This window comes from Erythranthe guttata, chromosome 10 (assembly GCF_056151865.1).
Source record: "Erythranthe guttata isolate IM_541 chromosome 10, IM_541, whole genome shotgun sequence".
In the NCBI taxonomy this organism is placed as follows: domain Eukaryota; kingdom Viridiplantae; phylum Streptophyta; class Magnoliopsida; order Lamiales; family Phrymaceae; genus Erythranthe; species Erythranthe guttata.
Genome location: NC_142542.1, coordinates 431,688 through 452,358, shown reverse-complemented (window position 1 = coordinate 452,358; position 20,671 = coordinate 431,688). Strand labels below are relative to the sequence as shown.

The 20,671-nt window shown below is 35.6% G+C and overlaps 5 protein-coding genes across 5 annotated transcripts; 1 reads left to right on the top strand and 4 right to left on the bottom strand.

Moving 5' to 3' along the window:
- Positions 1-2,429, top strand: LOC105953140 (SEC14 cytosolic factor family protein / phosphoglyceride transfer family protein). Its single transcript, XM_012976774.2, has 4 exons — positions 1-990; positions 1,075-1,199; positions 1,355-1,496; positions 1,969-2,429. Exons 1-4 carry the CDS (start codon positions 187-189, stop codon positions 2,230-2,232), a joined length of 1,335 nt encoding a protein of 444 aa, XP_012832228.2. The 5' UTR covers positions 1-186; the 3' UTR covers positions 2,233-2,429.
- A 1,760-nt stretch (positions 2,430-4,189) lies between these two features.
- Positions 4,190-6,477, bottom strand: LOC105953139 (Protein phosphatase 2C family protein). Its single transcript, XM_012976773.2, has 5 exons — positions 5,924-6,477; positions 5,518-5,841; positions 5,217-5,334; positions 4,878-5,101; positions 4,190-4,782 (listed from the first exon to the last, which is right to left on the bottom strand). Exons 1-5 carry the CDS (start codon positions 6,164-6,166, stop codon positions 4,366-4,368), a joined length of 1,326 nt encoding a protein of 441 aa, XP_012832227.2. The 5' UTR covers positions 6,167-6,477; the 3' UTR covers positions 4,190-4,365.
- A 992-nt stretch (positions 6,478-7,469) lies between these two features.
- Positions 7,470-9,805, bottom strand: LOC105953142 (methyltransferase). Its single transcript, XM_012976775.2, has one exon. It carries the CDS (start codon positions 9,204-9,206, stop codon positions 7,641-7,643), a length of 1,566 nt encoding a protein of 521 aa, XP_012832229.2. The 5' UTR covers positions 9,207-9,805; the 3' UTR covers positions 7,470-7,640.
- A 1,831-nt stretch (positions 9,806-11,636) lies between these two features.
- On the bottom strand, positions 11,637-14,875 carry LOC105953143 (Transducin family protein / WD-40 repeat family protein). Its single transcript, XM_012976776.2, has 11 exons — positions 14,698-14,875; positions 14,398-14,561; positions 14,002-14,080; positions 13,517-13,696; positions 13,314-13,412; positions 12,936-13,211; positions 12,701-12,840; positions 12,540-12,612; positions 12,282-12,397; positions 12,072-12,189; positions 11,637-11,979 (listed from the first exon to the last, which is right to left on the bottom strand). The coding sequence occupies exons 1-11, from the start codon at positions 14,743-14,745 to the stop codon at positions 11,848-11,850; spliced, it is 1,425 nt and encodes a 474-aa protein (XP_012832230.2). The 5' UTR covers positions 14,746-14,875; the 3' UTR covers positions 11,637-11,847.
- A 469-nt stretch (positions 14,876-15,344) lies between these two features.
- LOC105953144 (putative WRKY transcription factor 26) lies at positions 15,345-18,008 on the bottom strand. Its single transcript, XM_012976777.2, has 5 exons — positions 17,503-18,008; positions 17,277-17,426; positions 16,366-16,889; positions 16,115-16,276; positions 15,345-16,000 (listed from the first exon to the last, which is right to left on the bottom strand). Exons 1-5 carry the CDS (start codon positions 17,863-17,865, stop codon positions 15,601-15,603), a joined length of 1,599 nt encoding a protein of 532 aa, XP_012832231.2. The 5' UTR covers positions 17,866-18,008; the 3' UTR covers positions 15,345-15,600.
- Between the last annotated feature and the right edge of the window lie 2,663 nt (positions 18,009-20,671).

Sequence of the window (20,671 nt, the reverse complement as noted above, 5' to 3'; positions counted from 1 at the left end):
GAACTCAGAACCACACCTCAGCTTTGTTCCTGCTTAAAAGCCACTTTATTCATTCTTATTTTCACACATTCAAACTTTTCTTACACACACACACACACACACACACTAATCATATCACACTTCTCCTTCTTCTTCTTCTTCCCCAAATATTCCAACATCTTCTTCTTCCCAACATAATTAATTTCCATGGAATCTACTGCACCACCACCACCTCCGCCGCTCTCAGTCCAGCAAACACTAACCCTCCAACAAGAAGACCAAAAATGTCAACTACCACAAACCCCAAATAATCCCTCCTCCTCGTCAAAACCCACCAAGCTGAAAAGCTTCGTCGCCTCCGTAATGGAGTCCGCCGCCGTCCTCCGCCGCACACCGTCCTTCAAAGAAGACACATACCTAATCTCCCACCTGAAAACCTCCGAGAAGAAAGCACTCAAAGAACTGAAAGACACCATCCTCTTCAACCTCCCACCCGACTCCTCCATGTGGGGCATCCAACTCACCGGAACCTCCGACCCACGCGCCGACGTCATCCTCCTGAAATTCCTCCGCGCGCGTGATTTCCGCGTCCAAGACTCCATCGCCATGCTCAGAAAATGCCTGGCCTGGAGGAAGGAGTTCGGCGCCGACGTCGTTTCGGAGGAGGAGCTGGGCTTCAAAGAACTCGAAGGGGTCGTCGCCTACATGCACGCATTCGACAGGGAAGGCCACCCCGTCTGCTACAACGCGTACGGCGTCTTCAAGGACAAGCAAATGTACGACAAAATCTTCGGAGATGACGATGATGACGTCAAGCTGACAAAGTTCTTGAGGTGGAGGGTTCAGGTTCTTGAGAGAGGGATCAAGCTTCTCCATTTCAAACCTGGCGGCGTTAATTCTATTATCCAGGTCACTGATCTCAAAGACATGCCTAAACGAGAGCTCAGATCGGCTTCCAACCACATTCTCTCTCTCTTTCAAGACAATTATCCTGAGATGGTTGCCCGGAAGGTGACGTGTCCCTTTCTTATTGGTCAATTACTCTGTTCTTTTTTTTTTTTTTAAAGATTGAATTTTTATTTGTTTTGATTGCAGATCTTTGTTAATGTACCTTGGTACTTCAGCTTGCTGTATTCAATGTTTAGTCCGTTTCTTACTCAGAGAACCAAGAGTAAGTTTGTCATCTCCAAGGAAGGAAATGCTGCTGAAACCCTTTACAAGTGATCCTCTCTCTCTCTCTCTCTCTCTCTCTCTCTCTCTTTAATGCTGTAAGAATTTCGTATATATCTAGGTTTTCCATTAATGGAATAAAGATTGTGCAGTGTTCTGTTCTGCTGCAGAATTGTGATACTGATTTTGTTCTTTGATGGATCAGATTCATTAAGCCGGAGGATGTGCCGGTTCAGTACGGCGGACTCAGCCGGCCAGGTGATGATATTTCCGGTCCGCCCAAACCGGCGTCAGAGTTCACAGTCAAGGGAGGGGAGAGGGTGAACATTCAAATCGAGGGCATTGAGGTAAATACAATAGTAATGGCTATGCCCTTTTGGTAATTTAGCAGTATATTCTGAACAATCGTATGCAAAATATTTCATTAAATAGTGCACGCTAGAGTTACAGTGAAACAGTACATAATACACTGATAGATCTTTCTGAGAAACAAAATCTGAAATTAAATTTAAATAATAGGATATGCTGATTTCAGATTTCTTGTTGGTTTTGACCTTTTTGCCCTCCTTTTTTTGTCTGTTTGCTCAAGATTAATTAATTAATTTAATTTACAGTGTTAAATTAGTAAATAGTTGTGTATTTGTTAAAATTCAAAACAGACTCCACACAGCTTTACTCACACACCTTTGTCAGAGAAGACAAATTTCAAACCAAAAAATCCTCTCCTGTCTGGAATATTCTTCAAATTTGGGGAAATTAAAAAAATTTAAATTAATTAAATTCAAATTGATTTAAATAATTGGTTTTTTATTTATTTAGGGTGGTGCAACAATAACGTGGGACATAGTGGTGGGAGGCTGGGAATTAGAATACAGCGCTGAATTCGTACCGAATTCCGACGCTAGCTACACGGTGGCGGTGGAGAAGCCACGGCGGATTGCGGCCAATGAAGAGGCGGTGCACAACTCCTACACCACCAGGGAAGCCGGAAAATTGGTGCTCTCCGTTGATAACACCGCCTCTCGCAAGCGGAAGGTCGCTGCCTACCGTTACGTGGTCCGCAAATCCCAAATTAATATTTAATACTTTTAATAAAATTTGATTTTGCTCTTCCTTCTTTTTTTGGTTTACAGCTTTTGCTATTTCCAGGGATTGTCTGCTTATATTATTTAATTATTATTATATATGTACTCTCCTGTCATGTCATATGTAAAAATGGTGGGTATTGTAGCATGAATTGATGAATCTGATTTATTGAACTTAATTTAATTTTGATTTTAGTAGAGTGTTATTCAATAATTATTTCAATTTAATTAGAATTTTATTAAAGAACAAAAAGTGTGTTGGGATCATCATTCTTGTGTTTAAGATATAGTAATAAAAATTAAGTGCTTTTGATTTTATTCAGGGTTCTTTATTAATGAATGTAAGTTTAGTCAAAAAGTGTGGGATTAAAGTTTCTTTAAAATGAGGTAGTAATAATTAAGGTTGTAAGAATGATTAGGGGGGGATTAAAAGAGTAATTAAAAGAACATGTGGGGTGGGTCAGTGGAGTGTGGACTTTTGAAGCATGGTGTCTGTTTTCAGACAGTGTGTAGAGAGAGAAAGAGAGAGAGAGAGAGAACTGAGTTAAAGAAAAGATAAAAGGGAAAAAATCAACACATCAGTTTTGCTTCATTTTCAATCTCTGATTTTTTCTGAATTTATGCATGCTTTCTTGGGGGCCGTGAAAGTTGGGGGGTGGGGGTGAAAAGGGGGGCCCCCTACTGAGGGGTGATATTGATGGGTTTTTTTTTTTTTTTGGGAAATTTGAAAGATTTCATATTTCTAGTAATTTAACTACAATTGTGTATTATTTGACATAGTACTGTTTATAGTTATCTAAATTTATTTATTTAATTATTTAATTATTTAATTACTTGCTTGTTGGAGGAATTGATGAAATATGTGATATGTGAAATGTGACATATCTTCTCCTTTTGAATTGTCAGCAATTTTTTCCTTTTCTTTTTAGTCAGAATTACTGTTTTAGAGCTGTTGTGGATTAGTAGTTAACCCTTTTGCCTTTCGTCCATTTATTGTTTTCCTAATTCAGTCTTTTTATTTTATTTTATATTCATCGTATCATATAGTTAAAAATCTTTTTTCCTTTCTCATGGTTTTGCTATTTATGGCAAATATTCAAATTTAGGGTAAATTATGGAGGTCAAGTGAAATTACAAAAAATAGTTATATTGGCAAAAATGAAGCCAAAATGATGAAAATTCAACATAATCTTCTACATAGATTTCATCCCTCAACTATGAGAATTTTTTTACACATTCACCTGTAAAGCGCCAAATTCAACATAATCTTCTACATTACGTGGAATATTCTTAATTTGAATTCGTTTTTGTGCAAAAATACATTTTCTGATGCACCACAATCTGATATTTATAAGGAAAATGACACATCTTATGATCATCTTGTTTCGAAATGTGGAGCTCGAATGAGGTAAAACGGCTACAAACTAGAGAATATTCCACATAATCTAGAATATTCTTCTAAATTTAACATTGCAATGATGGACGTGTAAGAACATTTAAAGTTGAGGGAATGGTTGTAACTTGTAATTACCCAAACATGAAGAATTTTTTCGTATTTTGACCTTACCACAGGGGTCGACTGTAATTTACCCTAAACTTAAAACAGTCATTTGACTTAATTACATGTACAATAATATTTCCAATGAACAACTAATATGGGCCCAAACATGGCCCGGCCCATAATTGCTCCAAAAAGATCCAGAAGCAAAAATAGCAATATCAGTCGGCCCATAATTGCCACTGAGCCCAGCCTGTTAATAAAATTGGGCCCAACTTCAAAAGTCAAAAGTCAATACCCAAGTTCATTTCACTCTCTCAAACGACGCCGTTTTATTACCCTTTCATTACCGTTTGTATTAGCTTTCTTAATTATTAACAACAATACACTCTAGGAAAAAAAGAAAAAACAATATATATTATATAAATATAATATATATATACAGAAAACTTGCCACTGGACCATGAAATAATTCTCCTTCAAATATACATAACAACACTCTCAAGAAAAATACTAGTACATAAAAATCCTCTGTCCATATTAAGTTTGATTTAACTAACAAATAAATAAAGACAGCACAAATTAAAATAAAACCCGATTAGTCCGATTAATCCTAGTAACCGACGACGATAATCACTCTCCGACATGCTCAATCTTCTTCACCGGCGGCCTCCTCTTCCTCGTACGGTTGCCTTCAGTATTATTATTAGTATTAGTATTATTACTCTGATCACCACCGCCTTCCTTCACATCGCAATTCAACACCGTGTCGAGCGCGTCGTCGCTCTTCATACTCTCGGTGCAGCTGCGCGCGTCTATCCCGTTGTAGTTCAAACTCAACTGCGTCACCTCGGACACCGATTTCGTAAGCGCCGGCCTCTGCCTCTTGAAGAACAAACACACCACCGCGCAGTCGTCAATCTTCGCGCGTGGGTATTTGTATCTCCATGTCCGTACGGCCCTCTCCACCACCATCTTCGCCGCCACCGACCGGCTCCCCGCCGACGCCACAACCTTCACCACTTCATCGTTCGACAACGCATCCCATATCTAATCAATACATAATCACACATCAAAAAATAAAAAATCAAACAAACAAACATATTTCATTTTTAAATTTTAATTAAGCAAAATTAATTAATTACCCCATCGGTTGCTAAGACGACGAATTCGTCTTTTTGGGTGAGTTTTCTGTAAGTAACTTGAGGTGTAGAAATAAGGCCGAAGTCTTTTAAACAGAAATCTCCGAAAGCTCTGGCCATGGCTAAACCCGGGCAATCTTCATTAGGCATCCATATTCTGTACACGTTCGGTTCTTCGTCCATGGCCAATACTCGACCTTCGCAACTTCTTATTCGATGCGCTTCACCTGATTTTTTTGCCAATAGAATAACACGGGGTAGTTTTTTTGGCGATTTGATATAATACAAGGGTACTAATTGCAATAAACACGTACATATATATAAACACACACACACACAAACCTGGAAGATTCGGTTTTAAATCGACAGTGAGTTGTTCGGAAACGAGATGATCGTTTTCATCCCTCGTGCAAAGAACAGCACGAGAGTCGCCTAAATTCGCAACGATCAAATGTTCAGCCTGAAATTTGAAAAAAAAAATGAATTATACATATATAATAATGAATAAAGAAAACAAGATTATAAATATATATATATATATATATATATATATATATATATATATATATATATATATATATATATATATATATATATATATATATATATATATATATATATATATATATATATATATATATACCTTTTTAAGGACACAAACAGAAGTTGTTCCACTGCAATAGCTCTCAATGGAAGCATCACCCTCAAGCTGATCATCCATCTCATGGAAGCATTTGGTCAATCGAGCTTTCCACGACAAGAACAAAGGATTCCTGGAATATTCCGGAACATTCCCACATTCATCTTCGGGTTCATCAGCTTCGATATCAACAACAATCGGCTGTTTATATAAATACGATATTTTTGCCGGCAAAAAATCGCGCATGTAACGGGCCACCTTATGGCCCGAAGGCCCGTGCCCGTCAAACACACCGCAGAAGAACATGTCTTTGTCCCCTGAAAAGTTCTGCATACAAAAATATATATAAATAATATTTAAAAAAAAATCGTAAATAAATTTTCGTGTTGAATTGAATTAATTAATGTACCTCCCAAACAGTCATGGCGTCTTGATTGACACCCTTTCGACCTTGCTGAGAGAACATAGATACGTATTTAGACGAGCCCGTAAGACGAATACGAGCACCGGCATCGCCTCTCAATACAATATCTCCATTTTCTTCTCCTCCGCCTCCTCCTCCTCCTCCTCCACCAGTGTGATGATCTCTTTCTTCTTCGACAAGGTAACTATCGAATCTGCCACCCCTATGACACGAACAACAAGCACCCATTTTTTTGTTTTTTGTTTCGGTTGGGATTAATAATTATGATCTTGTCTCATTTACGACGAAATGTACAATGTAATGACAGAGTTAGGGCAGGGAAGAAAGGAATTAGGAGGAGAAAATGGCCATTAAGACAGATTGAAGCATGCCAAAATGGCACATGATCTGCCTTCCCAATTCAACTTTTTCTCTATTTTTTTTTTTTTGGCTGTGTAATAATTTTGTGTATGTCATGCATTCCCTTTTTTCTCTCCTTTAATTTTTCTCCCCTTTGTTTCTCCCACAACTACTCCTTTTTTCCCGTTTTAGGATTGGGATGCTGCCTCTCTATTTTAATTATTTTATTACTATTTATATTTATTTACACCCATCACTAATAAATATTAAATTATGAGCATCCATATTTACGAATATAGATTGAATTCATTTATCAATCTTCTTACACCTTTTCAGCTCAATGGTATCAAATTCTACAGAATCTTCTAGATTTCGTGGAATTTTCTCTAGTTTATACTCAATTTGTGCAAAAATCCAGTTTCTAATGCACCACAATCTGATATTTACAAGCTAAAAGACACATCTTATGATCATCTCGTTTTAAAATGTGGAGCTCAAATGGGATAAAATGGGTACAAACAAGAGAATATTCCACGTAATCTAGAACATTACATTAAATTTGACGCCACGAGAGTGGACGTGTAAGAAGATTCATAATTGAGAAGGGTGGTTGTAATTACCCAAAATAGGGCGGTTTTATAATTTGACCTTACATTCGGTGTATAAAATCTGAAGATTCATTTTTCTACATTTTAAATTCCATCATTGAATTATTTCAAAATTGGAATAACTTTTTTGTTTTCAATGATTGGCAGGAAAAAGAATGAATTTGTTGAAAGCTGGTAAAAACTGTTAGATGACAGCATGGCTAAAACGACTGGCATTTCATTTCTGGTAGTACTTCCTGAACCATAAAAGTTAACAGAGCCAAAAATTCCCAACTGGAACAGCTTTGCTTTGCAATTTAATGTCTCAACCAACTCATACAATCTTCACCCACACAATATAACTCATTAATCGAAAACAACATTGCTAACGAAGGAACAAAACCACGACTTCGAAATTTATTCGTCAATTGGCACAGCTAAATTAATTAAACTGCAATCTCCATCTTGAACAATCTATAAACTTATAGAAGCAATGATTCAGATTCATCGATCATGCTCCACTAGGGTTGTTTGGAAATGATGCGTATAAAATTATGAATTGTTTCTTGAAACTATCTGATAATAATGAGACAGCACACAACATATCATTGAAAAGAGAATTACTAAAACTTTTAACTATTTAACTTTTTTTTTTCTTTAAAAGAACAATAGATACATAAGAGGAAGAAAATGACACAGCATCTTCGTTTATCGCAAAGAGGGAAACTGAAACAACGAGAAATGGTACAAAGGAGTAGAGATAACTGTTACCAGTTTCACCACCATTGATGCACTAAAACTCCACTTTTCCTAAGAGAGGTGAACAAATCCAGGCACTGTCCATACGTTTTCTCGTACTTCTTCGACCTCTCACCTGGACAGCATTTCTGCCACCTATTGTAATGACATTCAAGAAACAGCTCATCAATCAAGCATATTGCCCCTGTCTCAAACAACCTAGGAATCAGATCGAATTCAGTCCCTTCAACATCCATCTTCATTACAACATAGTCCCTCTCCGTAACTGTGTTCTTCAACCAATCAGCAAAATCAAACCCCTGTATCTGGTCGACATCGCCGGAGGATTTCAAACCACCGCCATCATCACCGCCAGAGGAAGACTGAACCGGTTGAATCCTGCCCATCCCTCTACCTTTCTCAACATTTTTATGACCAGGGTCCTCGTTAATCTCGAAAAACAGGCTCTCGTTTTTCACCCAAGCTGCATAAGGCAACAAAGTAACCCCTTTCTTGTATTTATAATCATTGTGAAAGGTCTTGTCTGCTTCAATTGCGTATATATCAAAAGTCTTGTTCTGTTTCGGGTATTGCTTCTTGAACCAGCTCACTATGCTCGAGCCGTAGCTTCTCGCACCAACATCGACATATACATACCTCGAACTAAAACTAATATCCACCATTGCAGACAAGTACTTAATCTTCTGAGCATTCTTCTTGAGTGTAATCCACGGTTTCTTGGGCTCTTCCTCTATCAGAGGCTCCGCTTTCCTTATCAATTCCTGTTTATAACTTCGAACAGGGCATTTAATCACCGAATCCCCACTAGATTTTTCGATACTCGTCTTGATATTCCCCTCTTCGCTATCTTTCTGCAGAACAATTTCTCTAACAAAACCACCAATATCCCTACTTCTCACCAATTTACAAAAATTGAACAAACTAAGTAATGATTCGAAACTATATGTATCGTTTGAGGCAGTGTGGACGACTAGAAACCCTTCGGGCTTCAGTGTCCGCCCAATCTCCGCCACGATAGCACCTGGCCTCACTGACTTCTCCACCACCCCAGCTCCACAAAACACGAAATCAAAAGTCTCATCACCAAAGGGCTGCTTAAAACCCTGCCCTGAAATTACCAACGGCTTGAAAGCTTTCTTGGAAATACCGATGGAGTCCTCCACGCCGATCTCCCTCAGAGCGAAAACATCGGCTCCCATGGCTGTATCGACGCATAGGGTTTTGAAATTGGGGCTCAGAACGGCTTCAGATATCAGATCCTGAAAAACCGAGGAGTAAAAATGTACGGATTTTTGAAAACCCTTGGTCGCCCACAGATCGGGGATCTTATTCGGCATCGACGGCGTAGCTCGGCCGGCTGATGATATGACAGCTGAAGACGACGATTTCTCGAGCTGACCTACGCCGGCGACGACGTTGAAATTTTCCGGTAGGGCGAAGAAACAGAAATCGCCTAGGTCACACGATTCACCTCGGATTGTGACCACATAAGCAAATCTGAGTGCGATGACGAGGACGCAGAATAGAAACAAACGCACCAGAATATTTCTCAGAAAACTCGGCTTCCCCACACTCGGCTCCATTAGAAGAACAAACAAATCAAATCAAAAAATTGGGCAAAATCAAAAAAATCAAAAAAATATTCTGTGATGTATGTGTAACAGCACACTTGTATAAATTAAAAAGGAGAGAATAAAAACAAAAAAAAAATCAACGGGAGCAGAATCTAGCAGAAGTGTGGTTACCGCCGACGAGAGAGAGGAGGGGAGAGGAGTTCGAAAATGGTAAATAAAAGGTAAAGGGAAAGGCAAAACGGGATAACATGCTTCAGCTGTATGATTCGATTCGATTCGGCCGGCGAAATTCACTCCGATGAGTTGATGACGAAATTTCTGTTCATAGTATTTTGTCTCTACTCTCAGTATTATTTATTTATTTAATTAATTGCTCTGATAATTTGTTTGAGAGAAAATATGAGAGTATTAAGAGAGAGAAAGATGAGAGAGAGAGAGAGAGAGTCAATGAATTGGATTTTGCTCCCGTGTTTTGAAGGCGAATGAGAAAAAGGAAAATGGGGGAGAGAGATAACGCGGTGCGGAAGACGACGGGGGGTGGGTGACCGGATGAACCGGTTGACTATGCCAAGTGAGGGAGGGTAGTGATCACGTGCTGTGTTGCATTCTGTTGTAATCTCTTCTTTGATTAGTGATAATTCTTTTTATTTTTATTTATTTTTGCTACTCAATTAAAGAATTTGATTATTGATAAGTAGATATTAAGTGGGGGAAGTAATTATTTTCCACAAACTCTATTATCATATCTTTCATGATGGATGTCAACTTTAATTGAGATTAGTTTCAATTAATTAAATATTAGTTACCCATTGTATTTGATAAGTAGAAATATTAAATACTAATATTCGTATGAATATATTCATTAAGAGAACTAATAAATATACATAATTTAGAGAAAATGCATTTAATGAACTGAAATACCATTAATTATGAAAAAGAGAGAATAAAAAAATCATTGAAATTCGAATGTTACTATAACTTAAAAAGAAAAAGAAAATTCTAAATCGATATATAATTTGAAACTGTGAGATCGTTACCATTATGACTCCAAAATTCTACTAATATTATTTATCACAAAAAAATAAAATTAATTGAAATGGTAATCTAATCATATTATATATATATTGTCAAAATTAATACTATATAATAGTTTTATTGATAAAAGTAAAATTTTAATTAGAAAAAGGTTGTTTTGAAGCGCATGTGGTATGACTTATGAGGGAGCTTAATTTAGATTAAGAAATTGATGGTTTCTATGCAACGGTCCACTTGAACTTAGTGAGCGCGTGCACAACAATACCTTTTTTTCCGCGATAGACACGCGTAAAGAAGGGAGCTGGAAAGTGCTACTGTGGTGTTGAAACTAGCACCGATTTTGGGGGTAAATAACGATTATGCCATTTGCCAGCTGGAATTTCGGGATTCTGTTTCCGTTTCCCAGTTCACTTTCCCATTTAAGGGAAGTGCTTTTACCGTTAATTTCGTTGCTTTTCCTAAAATTACAAGAATTCATTTCATTAATTTAGTTAAGAGCTTTTTTAGGGGAATAATATGATTTCACGCGTCAATATTAAGGAAAAGTTGTATGAGCGTGACACCATTAAATTAAATGAAATAATCTTTTTCTAAGATCTAGCATTAAATTAAATAATCTTATATTAGGAAATTAGAACTTTGAAGCAATAATAGAATTTTGGGCTGTTTTTGTGACAATTTGCAAGTTTCATTTTCAAGCATTAATAAAATAAAAAGGATTGTTAACAATTATTTGTGAAGTAGTTAGCAAATTGCATGTTGCAATAAAAGAGAGGGGCCATGGAAAAAGATTGAAAAGATTAATTAATTGCAAGATAGGAACAAATATTGTGCACGCCAGGTCATGTATTAAGTTAATCAGAGTAAATTACTAGTAATTAGTAATTATATTTCTAGATTTTTGTGTATGGAGGTGTTGATGGATCCAATTTTACCTAGATAATCTGATTTGCAAAAATAAAATAATAATAATTGTGTTCCAGTAATTAATAATGGACAAAGTAATTAATGATGGGTTGTAGTAATAAGTATCGTAAGTGAGACAAATTGATGAACTAGGTTCTTCCATTAAATGTAATCTGTATCTTGTTGACTTAGCTTGTATCTAACTCTGATATTTTAACCAGAAAAAATATATAGAAAATAAATGAGAATGTACTTTGTTTTATATGATAGCATAAACTATGCTTCCCTCCAGGGAATCCAAGACTGATTTCAAGATAACCCAGTACAATTAAACCTCTACAAATTAAAACATTATGAAAGAGTAAACTTCAATTAATTTAACAAAATATTAAATTATCGAACTACTAATTTAATACATTACGATGTTATGAATTTATCGATATTCTGCAATATGACAGAAGGAAACAAAGACACGTTTAGAGACATATGGGTGGACAATTTTGGTCAATGAAAACGGTTGGAAAATAAGTTAAATCGGAGTCCATTACAACATTTTTTTAAAGGGCAAAATTTGATGCAATAGGGTAAAAACTTAAAAAGTAGTAGAACTTTTCAATGCTGCGGTAAAAAGCAAATAGATCACAAGATTCTTGTTCTTTTTTTTTTCTCCTTTTAATAAATTCTTTACATAAGACAAAATTGTCGAATATCAAGCATTATCGGCAGGAAGTGGAGTTTCGATATTCGACGGCATTAGTACATTGAAACCATCTGAAGCAGTTGATATGAGCATTCCAGGTATCTGTGAATGCCAGTGAACTTCTTTCAAGTCCTTCTGACCCTGCACAGTTTAACCAACAACATTAATTTTAAGATTTATCTATGCTAAATCGATTTTCTACTTTCAATAACAAGTTATAATAGTCGTTTTACCTGATGAACAAAGAGAAGCTGTGGTGGCAAATCAGTGGGTGCGTTTACTAGTTCTTTTGTCTTAGCTTTGAACTCCGCCTCTTCTTCTTCGTCCCTTTCAAGAGATAGGTCCCACACTCTGAAAATGAACATAACGAACGAAGACAATGAATTTCAAGTTCAAAGGAAATGCAGGATTATATAAAAGCACAATCCGGAGAGGTTTCTTACGTTAGTTGATTGTCTGATGAAGACACCGCCAAGGTGGACGCCTCGTGCGGGCTCCACTCAATCGATGTAATGGGATGTTTATGGTACTCGAAATGTGCAACGACAGCATCTCCTTCCTGTACAAGGAAACACACAGCTGAATGAACAAAGAAAACGAATGCAAGGACAAACTTGGATTTTTATGCTTATAATGTTTCTTCCCCATTTACAGATGATAAAACAAAAAAAATAAAATAAAAATACTGAGATTACATATACCTTGAGCAATCTAAGATCTCGGATCGAAAATGTACCATCATCACTACCAGATGCTAGCATACAGCTCGCCAGGCTAGACAAAAAAGAAGCAAATATGAACAAAGATACTCGGGAAATCATTGTTCCGACTGAGATTTCGAGTAAAATGATGTTTTAAACACCTGTTCCATGTTATAACATTTACGTCTGCGTTGTGTGCTTTGATAGAAACTGCAGGAGACTTTCCCTGACGAATATCCCAGATCGCAACATTTCCATCAACCGAGCACGAGGCAAATACAAAAGCTTCTGTCGGACTCCACTGCAAATAAAAACAATACAAACAAAAAAGCCCATCATTACAGAATACATAGTAATTGTAAAAGTGTACAAGTGCAAACCTGAAGATATTATTACCTGTAAATCTTCGACACTTGCAGTATGACCGACAAAAGGATTAGAATCAATATTCCATGTCGAATCAGATGCAGGCTCCCATAGATGAATACCGCTCTTGCAATCACCTGTGACGAGCCTTCCAGGAACGAGAGGGCTCCAATCCATGGCATAGCCTTCATCTTTGTGTCCACTAAACTTAATTAAAGGAGCTTGATTGAATACAGTGGACCCTCCATGAACAGCTTCAGCATCTGATTGCACCAAAGCATTCAAATGAGAACTAAAGTCCCAAACCTGCACAGGATTGGATATAGTTATAGAATACCACATTGAATATATCCCCAAATTTATTCCAATTTTGAGTACTACGATAATAATACTAAATAAGAGTGGTACCTGAACATGACCAGTATCTGCCCACGAAGCACAAATATGAGGATTTTGACGCATAGCGCGTATACGATTCACACCTCCCTCGTGAGAGATCTTGCGTATCTGTAGATGGATTCAGACAAGATATTAAATGACTCACAAAAAAATAACTGCATGGAAGTTGAATGAAAATTGAACAAACTACAGTTTTATACAAATATATATACCTGCAAAACTGGGGGTCCGGATCCACGGCTGTCATCTTCATCATCCTCGTCACTGTCACTACTCTCACTGTCCATGTCAGAACCATCTTTGTTTATCTTGTTGGGCACTAAATCACGTCTTTTCCCAGAGAGTTTTAATACCTTGAATATTCCAATGGAATTCCAGGATGATTGCTCTGCCTACCAATATAGGAAAAAAAAAATTGATTAGTAGAAAATTAGAGATAAAAGTCATACTTTAGATATGTTGTGCGTGTGGCCATTGGAAGCATCTAGGAGTTGTACTCAGTGAAAAAGTGAAACGGGCTTTGAACTATGACTTCTGAAGAAACATAACAACTTTGCGGAAAAAATAGGCGATGCAACTACTAAACATGTTTGCCATATTCTAACTAAATTTTCATCAAGAAAATATCAATAAAATCATATCATATAAGATTGACAATAGCATCTGCAAGCATTAACACAATACGAGCAAAACTCACCTGAGTTCCGGCAACGCAATACACAGTATGAGGAAACTCGGTACGCACCAGCCCCAACGAATCACGTAATATATCGAAACTGTCCCATACACAAACAAATGATCAGGTCCACACTCACATGCATCATCTCCATGAAAAATAATTAAAAGAAACTCTCAATGCTGAGACCAAAATTACACAATCGAATAGGTAAGAAAAACATGGGTCGTAATTGTATATAGAATAACTCCCAAATTCAACTTCTTCTATACAGCATACCAAATTCACTCAATGAAAAAACTTTGCAAACAAAATAGACAGAGCTGCAGTAAGGTTCTTAACGATGAATAGATACATCTTAATTCTTAACACACACCAAAATTAGAAATAAAAAATATATATAAATTAGAAAGTGACCTCAAACAAGGCCATCCAATATGAAAAGCATGAAGGCAATTGTAAGCAGAAGGATCGCACTGAAGCTCCTCTCCTTCCTCCAATTTGTCTACACCCGGTTGCCACACCTTTGCTTCTACTGCAGGCGCCTCATTTGATGATGATCCTTCACCTTTCTTCGAACCCTAATTTAATTTGCATTATTTTTTTAACCATTTCCATTAATCAGAAACGAGTAAAAGTAACGTGATTACAAAAATTGGACAACGCAGATGAACAAAAAGAAGTATTCAATTAGAATAAAGACATCGTATTTTGAACCTTGCTCTTGCGTTTTGCTTTCTTGGGATTCTTCAAGCTTCGAACCATTTTCAAGCTTCGAATATGGAAGGATTAGAGGTTCACGCGAGGAGAAATGGTGGGAGAAAGCAGCAGCAATTGTTTTTCCGCAGTAGGGTTTTGGCGAATAGGGTTTATTAGAAAAGCCCCAAAATTAATTTTATACATATATGGGCCTGGCCCAAGATTTAATTAAAAAATACCCAAAATTGCAATTGAGGTCCAAGAGGTTTGTACTAATTTCATTTTTAATTTTTATTTATTTTATTTTATTATTAATGTACTTTTTTTTGTTATTAATATTGTGGTGTTTGCAGGAAATTAATGAAAAATTAAAATGAAATGTAAAATGATGTTACATGCAACCTGGGCATGCGATATATATAGTGTACACACCATTAGAAATTAGAATCGAACTCGAGCGAACTCTTAACAATCATGAAACTACTTCTCGAGGAAGAATCTTCCGCTTTGCGGATCTTCGCCTTCGTTTGCTCTGCTTTATTTATGGCTATTAATTAATTGTAACAACAATGGTAACCTTAATAGTTTTATTCAATTTAATATTGTTCGATCGATCTCTTTATTTTTTTCGATAACGATTTGTAGGCTTTTGTTGACAGTAGGAGTAAACAAAATAATCCTGAAAATTAATAAGTATGAATACATTGTGTTTTTTATTCTATATTTTCCCTTCATGAGGAAATATACAACCTTATATGACGCCACTGTCCCAGCTTCAGTGACCAGAAAAAAAAATTAAACAAATGCACCTAGCTCCTATCGTCACATCAAAATATACAAACGAAAAAAAATAAAAAAATCGTAAATCACTTCTCATACGAGAACAAGATCAAGAGTTTGCCAGTCGTATATAATGTAACCTCAGTTCAAAAAAGAGTCGAAAAACGAGTCATCTTTAGGCTCTTCCTTAGCTCCTCCACCGGAGTTTCCATAACCAGAAAACGCAAAACTATCCGTATTATTATTATTATGACTCTGCAGCATCTGAAGTGTGTACGGTGTTTGGTTCTGCATTCTCTGCCCACCGTTTTGGTTAACGAAATTCGCCCCGTTGGAAATGTGTCCGTTAATAACAGAAGGCTTTATAGCAGTGCTCATAATTGGCGGTCTAGCCATCGAATAACTGCCACTGCCTCTTGCTGCAGGTACATCGTGGTTATGCTTCCCTTCGTATGTGGTGATCACTGCTCTTACATCGTGTCCTGCTCTTTCCACGTGTTTTCTGACCGGACACCCGTTGAAAGTGCACTTGTAATAGCTTCTGCAATAATATTTTAATAATTATTATTAGCTCAGATCAAGAATCTATATATGTAGATTGAAACAGTTGTAACAACTAATTAATAAATATTGATGGTTAATTAATTTAATTTACCTAGGATTAGGGTTGCCTTTAACCACTTTCTGCCCATATTTCCTCCATCTATAACCATCATCAAGAATGTCGATGTCGCTTGTCGTCTGAACAACAATTCTCGGCTCACGTACTGTTCTACTTCCGGATGCCGATATTCCCTCGTTTTCATCACCCCCTTTCCTAAAAAAATCCCATAAAAAAATTGTCAGAAAATGTTTTTTTTTTTTTTACAATTAATTTAACTATGTATATAAAATGTATGTACTCACCATCTCTTGGCTTGAGGTTCATTCTCATCATCGTCTCTCGAGTTACTCATCGAGGAGCCCTGTTCGAAATCATCGTCTCCAAAAGAGGCAGACGAATTATTATTATTCTCTGCGGTGGGGTCCACTTGAGCATTTTCAAGAAACGAATTATTCGATTGGCTGTTGTAAGAGGACGAATTGTTGTGAATCGAATTGTTGGAAGACGACGATCTTCGAGTGGATTGCGGCTTTGGGTGATTGTGGCTACCTTTGTAGACGATCTCCGTAATGTGTCCGTCCAGATTCTGTTCGACTTTCTTCTTCGTGGGGCAATTTAGGAAAGTGCACTTGTAATAACTACGAGGATTTTCGCTACCTTTGACCTGTTTCTGTCCGTATTTCCTCCAGTTGTAACCGTCGTCGGATTTCTTCTGGTCTCTGATGTACTGTGGTTGTTGAGGGTAATGCATTTGGATTGGCAGAGATGCTGCTGCTTCTGATTTCATCACCACCATTTGCTTGTTCAGTGAATCATCAAATGAATCCTGTTTCAGTTTTTTTTAGTTAATTAACTGTCAATAACTAACACAAATTTATATTTTTTAATAGCAAAAACACCCCTCTGATTCAATATTTTTAACAATTTGCCCCCTAATAACAAAGAAATTCCCCCCTAATAGCCTATGATTCAAATTTTTTTTTAACAAATTGCCCCCTAATAGCAAAAACACATACCCCTCGATTCAATTTTTTTTAACAAATTGCCCCTTAATAACAAAAACACCCCTATGATTCATTTTTTTTACCAAAATGCCCCCTAAAAACCTCACTATATATAGAAGTTTCGTGTTAACAGTGGGCAATAAATGCAACAAAGTCAACCACCAATTGAAAAACATGAAACATAAACAGATGAATAACACAGTACATACCGTTGAATTGATTCGAACCGAAGAGGAGAAAATGGAAGAGGAAGAATCGGAAGGGCGTGTTTGGGAAGGGAAAGAGAAGTTGGGAATTCTTGATTCTTCATCCTTTGAGAAAAGCGCAGAAAAGGTACCGGTAGTCGGCGATGGAAGAACCTACACAAACACATCACTAAAATAAGATATCGAAAAATGATCAGTTTTAAAAAAAGAAAAAAAAAAAGAAACTTACATTAGAGGAGGAGAAAAGAACAGGGGAATCGAGAAAGATGGAAGGGGTTAAATTGGAAGGGAAAGAGAGATAAGAAGAAGGAGAGAGAGGCGAAGGAGAGAGAGGTAATGAAGCAGGTGGGAATGATTTATACTTTGGGATTATAATTTGTTCAGTGTTTTTGTTTTTGTTTACTGCTGGTTCAGAGTTCATCTCCCAGAAGTACGAGGTTCTTTCTTGTTCTTGTTCTTGTTCTTGTTCTTGATCCTGTTGGTCTTTGCCGTTGACTGTAAGAAGATCAGTGAAAGAAGAAATGTATTGTGATGTTGAGAAGTTAGACATGGTGTGGTAACTGTTTAAGCTACTCCCACCTGAAGAAGCCATTTTCTTTTCTTTCTTTTTTCTTTCTTGATTTTAGTGTGTGTTTTTAGTGTGTGTGAGAGAAAGAAGAGAGAGAGAGAGAGGGAGAGAGGGGTGTGTTTGAAAGTCTTGTTGGAGATGTAAGAAAGATTAGAATATATGTGTGTGTATATATATAAAAAGGGGGTATGTATAAATTGTTGTGGAAAAGAAAAAAGGAAAAAGAAATGTATAGTTGCTTCTGAGAAGGCAACATGAGGTTTGACTGTGGAAAATTAAGACATTTTTGGTCAAAGGTTGTGGGTTTGACTGTCTCCCTCGGCGGCTAAATCAAACGGGAGGGAGTTGTGTTCCTCTGTGGATGGTTCCACATTATCAAACTCTAATTTGCCACTTGATTTTCCGAATTCCGTAAATTTCGATCTAATTTTTTTACGAAATGGAAAGTATTCATGATTTTTGTTTTTTTGATTTTTATGGTATTTTTGTATTTGAATTGGATTGTATTTAGGATTACAATTTCGATATGATTTTAATATCCAAAAATGACATGTATATTATTGATTTTACTATGTATTTTTATAGATTTTCCGTCAATTCTGATTTTGGAACGACTTTTTTCCTTTCAATTTATGACTCGTATTTTCCGAATTTTCGTTTATTTTTTGCAACAAAATTTGGAAGTAAATTTTAATTCCAAAAAATATCAAAAGTATTAATTTCGATCCGATTCGTTCAATTTTCATCCATAGCTAGTAGTGGCTGTAGTGCATTATTTCAACTTCCATTTAAAGGAGTGTGTTTTATTTTGAAAAATAGAATTGAACCAATTCAAATTTAACAAAATAGGATTATATGTGTTAATTTAATCTTCCAAGTTGTAACACACATCTAGTGATTTTACAAAATAGAACAAAATCTGTGATTTGCATCAGGTGTCCAGATAAACTCAACTATGATTTGCAGATTATATTTATAACCTAAAAACTGGAGAGTTTTGGTCAAACTTTAGTGTTTAGTCAAAGATAGATTTAATATTTGACAAAATGATATTTAGAAACTAACTTCTCTTCATATTATATTTCAAATATTTTGGCCTCTAATATATAATTGTGAATTGAAAAAGTAAAATTTGGCTATATGGATACTTGAGAGCATTAAAAGTTGTGATTATTTTTTTATTTTCGATTTTTTTTCATATTAATTAATTAATGTTGCCAATAGATGGTTATATTCCATTTGATATAAAATAGATACAACATGAAGTCATCTTAACAAGATTCATTTTCAAGCTTACTTTGAAAATGTTGAGGGATCAACAATAATACATGTACCACACTATCAGTTGAAAATTTGGTTTGATCAATAAACTGCCAATCAATTCTTTCGAACACGGCATTAAAGGATTAAATAACATATATATATATATATATATATATATATATATATATATATATATATATATATATATATATATATATATATATATATATATATATATATATATTATTAAAATAGAGTTAGAGCAAAATTATTTTTGTCCCAAATATAAAGAGTTTGGTAGTAGCATTAAATCCAACTTAAACAAAGTGACGGACCATTATCTTTTGGGCAAATGGCAAAAAGGCCCATCACATGGGACTTAAATGCATTTTAGTCCACAAAAAAAACAGTCTCTCAATTAAGCCCATCCCCATGTCTTTAGTCTAAAATACCCTCAATAATATAATTCTTAACAACTCCACCCGTTATGCTCTAACTTCCTTAATATTACACATTGACCCCGGATTTAAACAAATATATCACATTAACCCCCAAAACTTTTTTTTTTCAGAAAATAATTTTTTTTCTGAACTGTTTTTTTTCCGGCAGATTCCGGCGTTGACTTTTTTTTTTTTTTTTTTTTTTTTTTTTTTTTTTTGAAATTTTTTTCCTGATTTTTTTTTTCCGGCCGGTCAACCACCGTTGACCGCCGGTCTCCGGCGTTGACTTTTTTTTTGAATTGTTTTTTCTTAGAAAAAAAATATTTTAATTAATATTACTGTCTTGACTACTAAATTACTGTCTCAAACAGTAATATTACTGTTTGGGACAGTAATATTGTGAATATTATTTTTCCGAACAGTAATATTATTAATATTATTGTCTAAGACAGTTAAATTACTGTTGGAGACAGTAATTTAACATCCAAGACAGTAATATTAATTAAAATAAATTTTTTTTAAGGGAAAAAAAAAAAAAAAAGTCAATTAACAGTTAAGTTACTGTCTCCGACAGTTAAATAACTGCTGGAGACAGTAATTTAGCAACGAATACAGTAATATTAATTAAATTTTTTTTTTTAAGAATAAAAAAGTCAATTAACAATTAAGTTACTGTCTCCGACAGTTAAATAACTGCTGGAGACAGTAATTTAGCAACGAATACAGTAATATTAATTAAAAATATTTTTTTAAGAATAAAAAAGTCAATTAACAGTTAAATTACTGTCTCCGACAGTCAAATAACTGCTGGAGACAGTAATTTAGCAACGAATACAGTAATATTAAATTAAAAATATTTTTTTTAAGAATAAAAAAGTCAATTAACAGTTAAATTACTGTCTCCGACAGTTAAATAACTGCTGGAGACAGTAATTTAGCAACGAATACAGTAATATTAATTAAAAATATTTTTTTTAAGAATAAAAAAGTCAATTAACAGTTAAATTACTGTCTCCGACAGTTAAATAGCTGCCGGAGACAGTAATTTAGCAGCCAAGACAGTAAAATTAATTAAAATATTTTTTTTAAGAAAAAAAAAAAAAAGTCAACGCCGGAGACCCGGCGGT